This window comes from Eupeodes corollae, chromosome 2, assembly GCF_945859685.1.
Source record: "Eupeodes corollae chromosome 2, idEupCoro1.1, whole genome shotgun sequence".
NCBI lineage: Eukaryota > Metazoa > Arthropoda > Insecta > Diptera > Syrphidae > Eupeodes > Eupeodes corollae.
The window spans coordinates 109,730,708-109,741,499 of NC_079148.1; the positions used below are offsets into that span (position 1 = coordinate 109,730,708).

A 10,792-nucleotide genomic window follows, 5' to 3' on the forward strand; every position below is an offset into this window, starting at 1 on the left:
GGAAACTTTGGGGGAGCTGCGTAGAAACAAAAAAACGTCGATAATAAAAGGCTGGTGACTATTTGCGGTACTGCATTTTCTACTATGATCCTCAAGATTTTAAAACGCTCTTTGTTAAGCGATCGGGATTCACTATGGCTACTGCCATTACGACCCCAAGGATGAGGGAGACTTGCTTAAGTTCGTAATAACGTTTCCAAAGGATGCGTCTTCGAACTCGTTGCCACAAATATGTTCGACGTTTTCGCTTACTACCTGGAGAAAGACTTTCCGGTATCTCGGTTCAATTACAAGGGTTTGGGAGGTATGAGAAAGGCGATAAGTATAAAAAAACATTTTTGGTGGAGGCTATGTCGCAGCGGGCTATCGCCCCTTGATGGACAGCGATACTAACATCAGAAAATCCTCAGTCCTTTGGACAAGCCAGGCGAGTCCTCAAAGGAAGAAACCAAAGAGAAATTGGAGAAATTGCAGCCCATCATAACAGCTTCAGTGATCGCTCTGGATGGGTGTTATTTTTGTACGAATCTGGAACTACATAGGAATTGACCTTTTCTTTTTCGGATCTTCTCAACCCAGCCTATAAGTTGTTTGGACGGCCACAAAATATGGCGATTTTGAAGGGACATTTGGCCAGCAGAAGCAATAGTCATAAGATCAGCATTTTGGATTGAATTTGTTGTGAAAGAAAAAGAAAATGTTTCAAATAAAATTAATTTTTATTGTAACAGTTTTGTTTGTTGTTGATTCTTTGATATATCTTTTAGACAATTAGCTTCTTCTTCTTCTAAACAAAGAGGAATGCTGCAGCCAAGCGAGCTTGTAGTTCTTGTTGGTTCATGTCGTGAGCCCGTTCCACCCGTCCCCAGAACTTCAGTTGAAACTCTTCTTCGAGACGAGCTGGTGTTACGTTAAAATCAATTTGAATTGGTTAGAATTCATTTTATTTTCTCAAATAATTTGAGAAGAACAAAACTTTTTGCTCACAAGTTTTGTCATCAATACAAAATTTGACAGCCGGTGTTAAATAAATTTAAATGTCAAATGAAAACGTGTAGATGTTCGGTGTGAACGATTTTCGGGTTTTCGAAAACTTTTTGGGTTTGGTGTAAAAAGGCTATTAGGTCCAAGGCTGAATATACACCACAAAGCCCATTGGCATTGAGCCAAATCCAAATTTGTCGGCATACTCTACCGAGCCACAGCCACTTTGACAGATTGCTTATTTTTTAATTTCCATTTAGTGCACAAACATAATATCTATGTACGTATATGGATAAAAATCAACATAAAAAATAAATCAACATGAAATAATTTCAAATTTTCCATTCATTGGTAAGCAGATAATCACATTTAAAAAGTTTTTTTTTCCGAGAAAATGAAGAACAAATTAAAGACCAAACTGAAGATGTTTAACAGTACACAGTACTAGTGTAGGCAAAAAATAATAGCTAAAAAAGTCACCCTTTATTACTACAGAAATTTCGTTTTTGTATAAAAGTTTTCTTTTGACAGTTGTTTAGCTTTGACTTTCAAATATCAACTTACTTCTTTCCGAAATTGTTTTTATATGGACTCATTTGTGAAGATTTATATTCCACTCATTCTTAAAAAACCTTAAAAATATAAATCAAATATTAAAAACAAAACACAATTTTAAATAAATTAAGAAATCTAAAGCCGACAAATTGCCAAAGCGAACAGTTCTACAATTTCTCGTTAAAATTTATTTCGTTGTTCTTTTTTTCGTCGTTATACCGATAGTGAAAATCTACTACATTTTACTGTCATCGTTTATCCAAATTAAAAACTTTTTTCTTTTATCTCGACTGCAGCCGACGACTTTTTCTCGATAAACGAAAAAGTGACACATTCATCTCTAGGTGTGGTTTTAAATTGAAATTTTACGCTTATTTGCATTAAAAATTAAATATTAAACAATTTAGCACTTCGCCAAGTTAAACTAAGTTATAAACTAAATACAAAGAACAATGGCAGGAAGATTACCAGCATGCGTAATTGATGTGGGAACCGGGTAAGTTCAATGGATTTTGTGTGATTACAGATTTTTGTGTGTACAACAATTGACATACTTTTTGCCGTGTGTTTTATTTTCTTTTTTTAACAAAATGGAAGCAAAATAAAAAGTACACAAATTGTATTATTATTAATTTGAATGTTTTGTTGATAAAATAGTTACACAAAGCTGGGATTCGCCAATAACAAAGAACCACAATTTATTATACCTTCTGCAATTGCGATCAAGGAATCGGCTCGCATCGGTGATCAGAGCTCCAGGCGAGTGACTAAGGGTATTGAGGATTTGGATTTCTTCATTGGTGACGAGGCTTTCGATGCGACCGGTTACTCAGTCAAGGTAAGACAACACATAAACATGAGTCAGATTTGTTTTTGTTGTCGATCGTTTTATTAACAACAATGTGTTTAACAATGTTTTCTAGTATCCAGTGAGACATGGTTTGGTCGAGGATTGGGATCTCATGGAAAGGTTTTTGGAACAGTGCATATTTAAATACTTGCGGGCTGAACCGGAAGACCATCACTTCCTGTTGACAGAGCCTCCTCTGAACACTCCCGAGAACAGAGAGTACACTGCTGAGATTATGTTCGAGACATTCAATGTCCCGGGCCTCTATATTGCTGTTCAGGTAAATATTCATATTTTTTTAGGGTGTGTGTGTATTGAAAAAAGAATAAGTTTGTTAGTAAGAGTTTAGTTGTTTTTGTGTTTTTTCATTTCAAGAATTTGATATCAAAAGCTTTTTTTTTTAATGATAAGATATCAGTTTGTGTTTGAAAACTTTGTGAGACGGTTATGGTTTTATGAGAAGTAAGAGGGGAAATGTAAAAGTCGTTTCGTTATCGAACAGTCATGACATTCAGCACAGAATTGTATGTATTTATCAAGTGATCTAGAAGTGGTTACTAAAAAATATTTTAAGCAGTTCAAATTCCTATGCAAGATCTAGGTTCACCTTTATCTGTCACAGACAGTGTTTAGTACCGAAGAGTCCTAAGTCATCGAACAACGGATCCCACAATCCATGCCTCATGGATCAGAAGTCTTCCCCGTTTCGTAACAGACGGAGAAGAAGTGTTTTTGACTACAATTAGACAGAACAACTTCTACCACCGTTTTGTTCTGATCCTCTGAGTCTGAGGATGAACCCAAGAGTTCGTCCTCGATTAGAAGGATCATGTTAAGGTCGTCCTCAGTCTCCATTAAGGATGGACTGTATCCAAATGCGGGCTCTGGTCTAGGAATGTCTTCCTTAGCGACAACCTCCAGCTTCGCACCTGGCCAAATTTCATCTAACTGGCTGACAGCGAGTTTGTATAAGTCTCCTCTGGTCGCCATAAACCATAAGTTTGACATGACCTTGAGGCAAACCCCCATCGCCTATGGAAGGAAGTGGTGCTGGAAGTTCTCTCAAAATGCTTAAAAAGCCACCCGAGAGCTTAACCTTGACCAGTTGCCAACGATCACCCGATATTGTACCATAATGAATCGACAATGAACGCAACCACGACTTTGCCTTTCGTGACGTCACTAAAACTGTCTTGTTTCTTGAGGGGAGTGCTGGTGTTGTGCTCACGAGGCCGTTTTTGGACTCGGTATGGCCCCTTCAAGAGACCTTTCACGTTTAGACGTAAAGTCTTTATTGGTCCTTGTTACATCAAGAACGCTGTTAGCCCATTCGACGCGAGTGGTTTGTTTCATTGTCCTTTTAGCCCCCAATGATGCACCAAAGGCCTTTAGGATTCTCGCCGCTTGCCGCTTTTGTCTACATAGGCTTTTTGAGAGTTTCCCATTTCTATTTCTGGATGTACTCTCATTAGTAGTGGTAGGGCCATTTTTCACAACCCTGCCACTATTGGAATTAGGTATCGCTACCTTCCTACTCTCGTTGCTACCAACAGCAGAGGAGTGTCCTTGGATTGCCACTACTCTCTTCTCTGTGTTGGCCGCAGGAGATACGGCAAACTGCCGCCCGGTCTTGAAGAGATACCGGTGTCATCATTCTTTTCATTTTTGTTTTTGTTCATCTTGGTCCCACGAGTTGCGAAGAAAAGAGGTCCATCTGCACAGACAGAGATTCGCATATACAGATAAGGCTAGTTAATCCGGAGATTGCCAGGTATCCGGATACTCGGTTAGAGACTGGGCTATTTTTGAATTGGGCCCCCAGCCAGGCTGATCATCGGCACGGGTCGTTTAGATCCAGCCCAATAAAGATGAGAGGCGGTTGGAGAGGAAGAGATAGGGTGTGGAGTCAGTTGGTGTTAAAAACATCATTCTGATGTGTAAGGAAAAGATTAGGATTCGGTAACAGCAATTCAGATAGGTTACCTTGAGTTAGAAGGAGTATCGGAGATAGGAGCGTTGTCTAGCTTTTACGCCATTACAATGTGGGAGGTGGGATGGGAGTTGGTGACATAAACGTTGGCTTGTATGCCTTGTTTATGTGGGAAGAGGATGATGATTCAGGGAAGGTAGAGGTTTAAAAACGTCCTTTAGTTTCAGGACTCATCTGGAGAAAATTCTCGAGAATCATTGACCTTACTCAGCTTCTAAAACTCGACAAGTTCCACGTTCAGAGTAGAAGAGATATATAAAGCATAGTTGCCATAAAAAATGTAAGGCCTTCCTCCAGGATTTCAATCGAAAAGGGGAATATATTAGGGATTCAAATTCTCCATCAGTTTGAAATATGTTCAAAAAGGAGTGTCAGCACGTTGATTATATTTGTACGCCTATGAAAGCATTATATCTTACTATACTACTAAGACTCCTTCAGAAAAGAAAGATAATGCCCAGAGAATTGGATGCATTCACCCGTACCTATTCTATTATGTTTAGGAAGCATTACCCATTAAACTTTACAGATTATTTGTTAATAACTCGACTCTTAAAACTTATTGTGGAAAGAAATAAAGGGCTTTTACTATGCGATGGGATTTATAGAAAGAAATATATATACAGATGGTTAAAAAACAATCCGGACACATATCTTTTTGCTCCTTAATGACGAAATACATTTGATGAAGGTTTTAAAATGGCGTATTTGGGCCTCAAACTACAGTTTTAATTATTTACTCTGAATCACATTATTGTTAATAATTGGTTGTCGAAATTCAATTTGAAAAGAAACGATTGCAAATAAAATATCAAAAAAGAAATCGGACACCCTATCGTACACTCATCTTTTTTTGTTTTTAACGGAACAATGATTACATTACATTTCACACTACTCTGCACATAAATGATATGGCTTTTAGGTTAATAAAATGCCGTTTCATATGTCGAATGATTACTCGATTTATTGCATGCGGTTTTTTTTTTGTATACACTTCAGAATTTAAGAAAGTAGTAAGCTTCAAACAACGATCAGAGGCTCTCCATAAGTGCATGTGTTAGTTGTTAGTAAGATAATAATACAATTAAAGCCTAACACACAAAATATAAAACATAATTAACATTTAACATAAATTAAAACAGAAAAAAAAGATAAAATAAAGAAGTTTACGATAGTGGAGCACTGGTTCTAAACAATGATTTTAATCCCACCTTATTTAAATTTAAATCTATCGATAAACAGTTTAAATTATATAAAATGCTCATTCGACTTAAGCTTCATTTTCTCCATAGTTAGTTCTATGGAAGCCAATATATATAAAATCAAAAGAAATCCGCCTCGGTAATTCAAATGTACACAAGATAGCAAATAAGGTGCATCAATGTCTCCATTAATGAGTTGATGAAGAAATATTAAATCATTATTAACACGCCTTTAATGGAGAGATTGCATTTGAAGAAGATGAATACGGTGTCCATAGGGAGGCAGGTTATAAGGATCATCCCAAGAAAGACCCTTTAAGGCAAAGCGAATGAAATTATGTTGACTTGATTCAATACGTTTTCTGTGAATTTCGTAACAGTGAATTTGTAAAAGAATACGATCATTACCGGTTAAATACCCCGCGTTGTCTATTGTGCGTAATGTGAAAAATCCAAAATTCGTATTTATAACAGCTAACAATGATGAAAAAACTTTTGTCTGTAAGTATCTTTGTATTAAGAAAGTTTATTGATGCTATTATCACGCAATATGATAACATATCATTATTAAAAGACGGAAGCATTCTCCTGTTAGCTAGAAACCAACAAATTGCCGATAAATTCCTCAGAACCAAAGTCTAACCAAATTCCCTGACAGTTAGTCTTCACAAACAACTGAAGTCCTCTAAAGGCATCGTATTTGCGCCGTGGTTGAAAAATGTCGAAGAATCAGAAACGAAACCCCAGGGCGTAACTGTAATATACAAATTAACAAAAAAAGTCAAACCCACTGGTCTAGTAGTTTTCACTTTTGATCTCTGTCAAATACCCCAAACAGTAGAAATAGGTTGGTATAAGGCAAAAGTAAAGGAATATGTTCCTTCACCAATGAGGTACAGAAACTGTCAACTTCTTGGTCATACGACTAAAAGATGCACTAGAGCTAAGGTATGCGTCAACTGCACCCTCCCTCCACCCGATCCTGAAACCTATTCAAGAATAATGGGTGCTAACTGTCTCCAAAAACATTCCTCATCTTCAAAAGAATGCCCAAAATACATTCAAGATAAAGACAATTTCTAAATTTTACCTCATAGGATCTGTTTTCAAGGTATGATTTAATCCAAGATAAGAAAAATGGTGGAAAACCAAGAGCCTTAAGTTTAAATAAAATAATTCCGTGGCTAAGTTGGTAAAAAGTTTTAGAAAAGTCAGTGAATACACAGTGTTCTAAAGCGTTTAAACGTATGTTTGAGAATGTGAGGAGATTAGTAACGGTTGATCTTTTTTTCACAAAACCATGTTGTTGTTCGCAAATGAGATTCTTACTTAATAAGGCTACACTTTCACAGACAGCTTGTTCAAACACTTAATTAATGCAAGAAAACTTTGCAATGGGCCTATAGTTGATTATATCCGACTTGTTACCTTGAAAATTGGTGTTAGAAATGACTTCTTCCATATACTGGGAAATTTGCCTGTTTTTAGAGAAAGTTTCAATAAGAACTTAAGGGGTTCAACTAGCGCATTACTACACTTTTTAATACTATCGGTGGAATACCATCGGGACGAGCTGAACACTCTTCATTCAACGCTGATAAAAGATCAAGGACAGTACTCTGTAGCACAGGTATGTGACTACAGCTAGTTTGCGAAAAGAAGATTATGAAAATATACTTCATCAACTTCTACAGGGCTATTAACAAATGATTTACGGAAATTTTTTGCAAAACTGTTACAGTTATCAACAGTTTTACCTAATGAAAGGTTCTTTCAAGTGAAGTTAACTGGAAAGCCATCTGATTTTCTCTGAGTTTACTAAATTCCAAATTTTTTTAGGATTCTCTTTCAAAGAGGTGCCCATTTCAGTAACATAACAAGCATATACAAAATTAAAAAGAGACTTAAGTTAGTTAAAGAGTTCAACATAAAAAGAAAAGTTGATTGGAGACAGAGTTTTGAGATACCTTATGTCTTTTGTTACGCAGTAAACGCAATTATTTCATGTACCAAGGATGGCTAAAGTTTGTAATGTAACTCCGAAAAATGTTTTTCAAGATTAAACCCACAAGTTCAAAAAACCCTATTTATTTCACTAATATTTGATTATTCCTCTAGTTCAAGTGCTAATGTCACGGATTAATTTCTTCAACGCCAGACTGAAGAGCTCGCAGGTGTTTATTGACCTTTTTTAAGTGGACTTGTTAATATTTTGGTAATAGTGACCCTACATTTAATTTTTTGAATGACCGCTATTTTGAGTTTTTTTCAGACGATATCATAATTGGAGTAATATTTTTTTTTTATTGAGTCTTGAGTTTGGGGGAAAAATCTTTCATAAAATAAAAATAAAATCGAAACAAGTATCTAACAGTATCAAATCTATAAATCTTTGAAAATACGCGACTTCAATTAAGCCATAATTGGTCATGTCGTGCGGCCTGATTTCTTATAATCACATTTCGTTCAAGTCATGATCAATCGTCGTCGGTCTCCCAAAAAAGAGTTGTACCCTTTCAGTAGTCAACAAACAGTCATCATAAGTCTATACTTATTCATGCTAACGGTTATGTCCTCTATTCCGTCGATGATTGACCTCTCTTGCTTTTGAAATAAAACCACAGAAACAAATTCCAGAGGATTCGAATCAGTAGATTTCTATGACCAGTAAATGTCATCAGTTTGTTTCACAGCAGCCCACAACAAATGTTCATTAAAAAAACTATGTACATGTCTTAAAAATTAAAATCCATCAAAATCGAATCGAAAAAACTGTTTAAAAAAGATTAAAATGCAGCAATTCGACGTTTCAAGGCCGAATTATTAATCATAAAATCAAGTTCAGTGTCAATGGACATTTATAAAAATTGCTTCTTTGCACACCGATATGTGTTCAAATATCGATGGTGACATGCCTGTGTCAACCTATCGTGTCATCGAGCCATAACTTAAATTTTGGTAACGAGCAAAATAAAATTTTAATGTCTTCAAAAATATCTAGAACAGTTTTGATAACACTTTGCATTTTTACCTTTCATAAGCCTGCAAATCCGTAGATATAAGAAAAAGTTATAGAGAATAAAATAATAATAACAAAATTAAGTCTCACCCTGAAGTTTTATTTAATATAATGTTTGTCCATAACTAAAAAGTTCCTTAAAAAAATAAATATTAATTTTTACAGGCTGTATTGGCTTTAGCAGCAAGTTGGGCATCCAGACCCGTAGAGGAACGAACTTTAACCGGAATTGTCGTAGACAGTGGTGATGGTGTCACTCACGTCATTCCTGTTGTAAGTTATTCAAATACATTTTTTGACCATTAAACTGAGTTAATAAAATAAAATGAAATTAATTTTTAGGCTGAAGGCTACGTCATCGGTTCATGTATTAAACATATTCCAATTGCTGGTCGCAATATTACTTCGTTCATTCAAAGTCTTCTGCGTGAACGTGAAGTCGGTATACCACCGGAACAAAGTCTAGAAACTGCCAAAGCAATCAAAGAAAAACACTGCTACATTTGTCCCGATATCGCCAAAGAATTTGCCAAGTACGACTCGGAACCGGGAAAATGGATTCGCAACTATACTGGCATGAATGCCGTATCCAAACAACCCTTCAGTGTAGACGTGGGCTACGAAAGGTTTTTAGGTATTTAATAAATAAAATAAAGTTTTTCTCTTAATTTTAACAACTACTGTTTGTCCTTGGATAGGTCCTGAGATCTTTTTCCATCCGGAATTCTCAAATCCGGATTTTACAATTCCACTGTCGGAAATCGTCGACAATGTCATCCAAAATTGTCCGATTGATGTGAGGCGACCGCTCTACAATAATATCGTACTGAGTGGTGGATCTACAATGTTTAAAGACTTTGGTAGGAGACTGCAGCGAGATATCAAGCGATCTGTAGACACACGGCTAAGAATTAGCGAGAATTTGAGTGAGGGACGAATTAAGGTAAATTTATAAAGTTTTCCATTTGTTTTCTCTTCATAAATAATATCGTTCTTGTTTCATTTCTTTAGCCAAAACCAATTGATGTTTCAGTGATCACGCATCACATGCAGCGATACGCGGTGTGGTTCGGCGGAAGCATGCTCGCTGGAACGGTAAAAATTCATATACATACTCAGATTGTATGTCCAGCATTTCTTATAATAACGTTGTTTTTGTTTATAGCCCGAATTCTACCAAGTCTGTCACACGAAGGCTGCCTACGAAGAATACGGTCCCGGTATTTGCCGTCACAATCCAGTATTTGGAACCATGACATAATTTTGGTGCATTTATATTGTTTCCCTACATTTCCTGCAAAACACACCGCCCGCCCGCATTTGCATAAATTTCGTTTAAATCAAGAAAAACTAAAATTGATCCGTCATTCCGTTGAAGTATTTTCCTATTTTTTTTCTTTTTTGTATTTTATTAAAATTAAATACTCTATGTTGTCATGTTTGTTAATTTAAAAAAAAAAAGAATACTTTTTCAAAAAAAAACGAAAGAAAAAATTATTGCTATGAAGACAAAGCAATAATTCATAAATAATTGTTTTTTATATCAGTTTTGTAGACAGGACACACAACACACAAAAGCAAAACAAAAATAGATAGAAATAGAGTTGTAAATCGGACGTTATCGTGTATTGTTATTAAAAGAAAAAATTAAAAAGAAAACTAGAATTGAAAATAATAAAATAAAATTGATTACCATAATATTTACCTACTTCGCGCAACAAATTAACAAAAAAAAAATAAAATGAAAAACAACTAAAAAACATTAAGCAAAAAGAACAATCCCATATGAAATTATTTGTAATATTGCAATAAAGTGATTCGATTCGAAGAGAAGAGAAAAGACAAAAAAGAGGTCAATCAAAATTAATGAATAATATTGTTTTATTTTGTTTTAAAGTTCTTGATGCACTTTTTTAAGTTTGAAAGATAAAAACAAGAATTGGAAATACAATGGACAGGTTAATAGAATGTACTGCAATTTTGATAAATTGTCTTAACTGATTTGGTCAAAAGATCGATCATTTGTAGAACAATACTTTTAAGTATGAGATTTTTGCTGAGTTTAACCATCTTACTCAGCTTGTCAATGAGCCTACTCGAATATCAGACGTTAACGGTCGAGCAGAAAATACCCTTGACTTGTTTCTCACTTCTGATCCTGATAAGTACACAATCAGTGTATTGACGCCTCT

General features: G+C 35.5%; 1 protein-coding gene across 1 annotated transcript; it reads left to right on the plus strand.

The window, feature by feature from the left end:
- Window positions 1-1,744: 1,744 nt before the first annotated feature.
- On the plus strand, window positions 1,745-10,474 carry LOC129947024 (actin-related protein 3). Its single transcript, XM_056057429.1, has 9 exons — window positions 1,745-1,883; window positions 1,947-2,035; window positions 2,197-2,377; window positions 2,463-2,669; window positions 8,766-8,873; window positions 8,943-9,234; window positions 9,299-9,543; window positions 9,612-9,695; window positions 9,766-10,474. Exons 2-9 carry the CDS (start codon window positions 1,992-1,994, stop codon window positions 9,859-9,861), a joined length of 1,257 nt encoding a protein of 418 aa, XP_055913404.1. The 5' UTR covers window positions 1,745-1,883; window positions 1,947-1,991; the 3' UTR covers window positions 9,862-10,474.
- Window positions 10,475-10,792: the final 318 nt, after the last annotated feature.